Here is a 492-nt window from a genome sequence, read left to right on the forward strand (position 1 = left end):
CCCCAGAACAAGCAGGCCCCGCCGCACCTCCTCCATCTCCCGCAGTATGACGTCCCTCTCGCGCTCAATGGCGCGCTCCTCCAGCTTGCTGTTCAGAAGGATGTCGGACAGGATAGACACAGCCTTCCCCACGTCGCGCTTCATCACCTGCGCACGTCAGCACCGGGCAGCGCGGGGAATAGACAGTAGGCGCAGGGTCAGCAGGCCTGGAACCCTCAGGAAAGATGTCGGCCACCAGGATCCGCGCAGACTGCACGGCGGCGCCCGCCTCTCGACAGGCCGCGGGTGTTGGCGGCCGGCCGTTGGCCGTCGGCCGCCGGCGCAGCGGCGCGACGGGCGTCCCAGAGCATACAAAAGCGGCAATAGGGGGGGGGGGAAGGGGGGGCGCGCCTTGGCATAGTAGCAGGTCTGCTCGCGCCCCGTGTAGGCGTTGAGGCTGCCGCCCATGTTCTCAATCTCAACCTCCAGGTCCTTCACGGTGCGGCTCTGGGG

The 492-nt window shown here is 67.9% G+C and overlaps 1 protein-coding gene across 1 annotated transcript in view; it reads right to left on the reverse strand.

The window, feature by feature from the left end:
• Positions 1 to 143: 143 nt before the first annotated feature.
• MNEG_16094 (hypothetical protein) overlaps positions 144 to 492 on the reverse strand; it is a gene marked incomplete at both ends in the record, with an annotated part of 1,612 nt that continues 1,263 nt past the window's right edge. The window contains 2 exons of the mRNA XM_014035434.1: positions 144 to 147; positions 353 to 486. Coding sequence (XP_013890888.1) covers positions 144 to 147; positions 353 to 486 — 138 coding nt within the window. The remainder of the gene's footprint in view (positions 148 to 352; positions 487 to 492) is intronic.

The sequence above is a fragment of the Monoraphidium neglectum genome (assembly GCF_000611645.1).
Source record: "Monoraphidium neglectum strain SAG 48.87 unplaced genomic scaffold scaffold05977, whole genome shotgun sequence".
NCBI lineage: Eukaryota > Viridiplantae > Chlorophyta > Chlorophyceae > Sphaeropleales > Selenastraceae > Monoraphidium > Monoraphidium neglectum.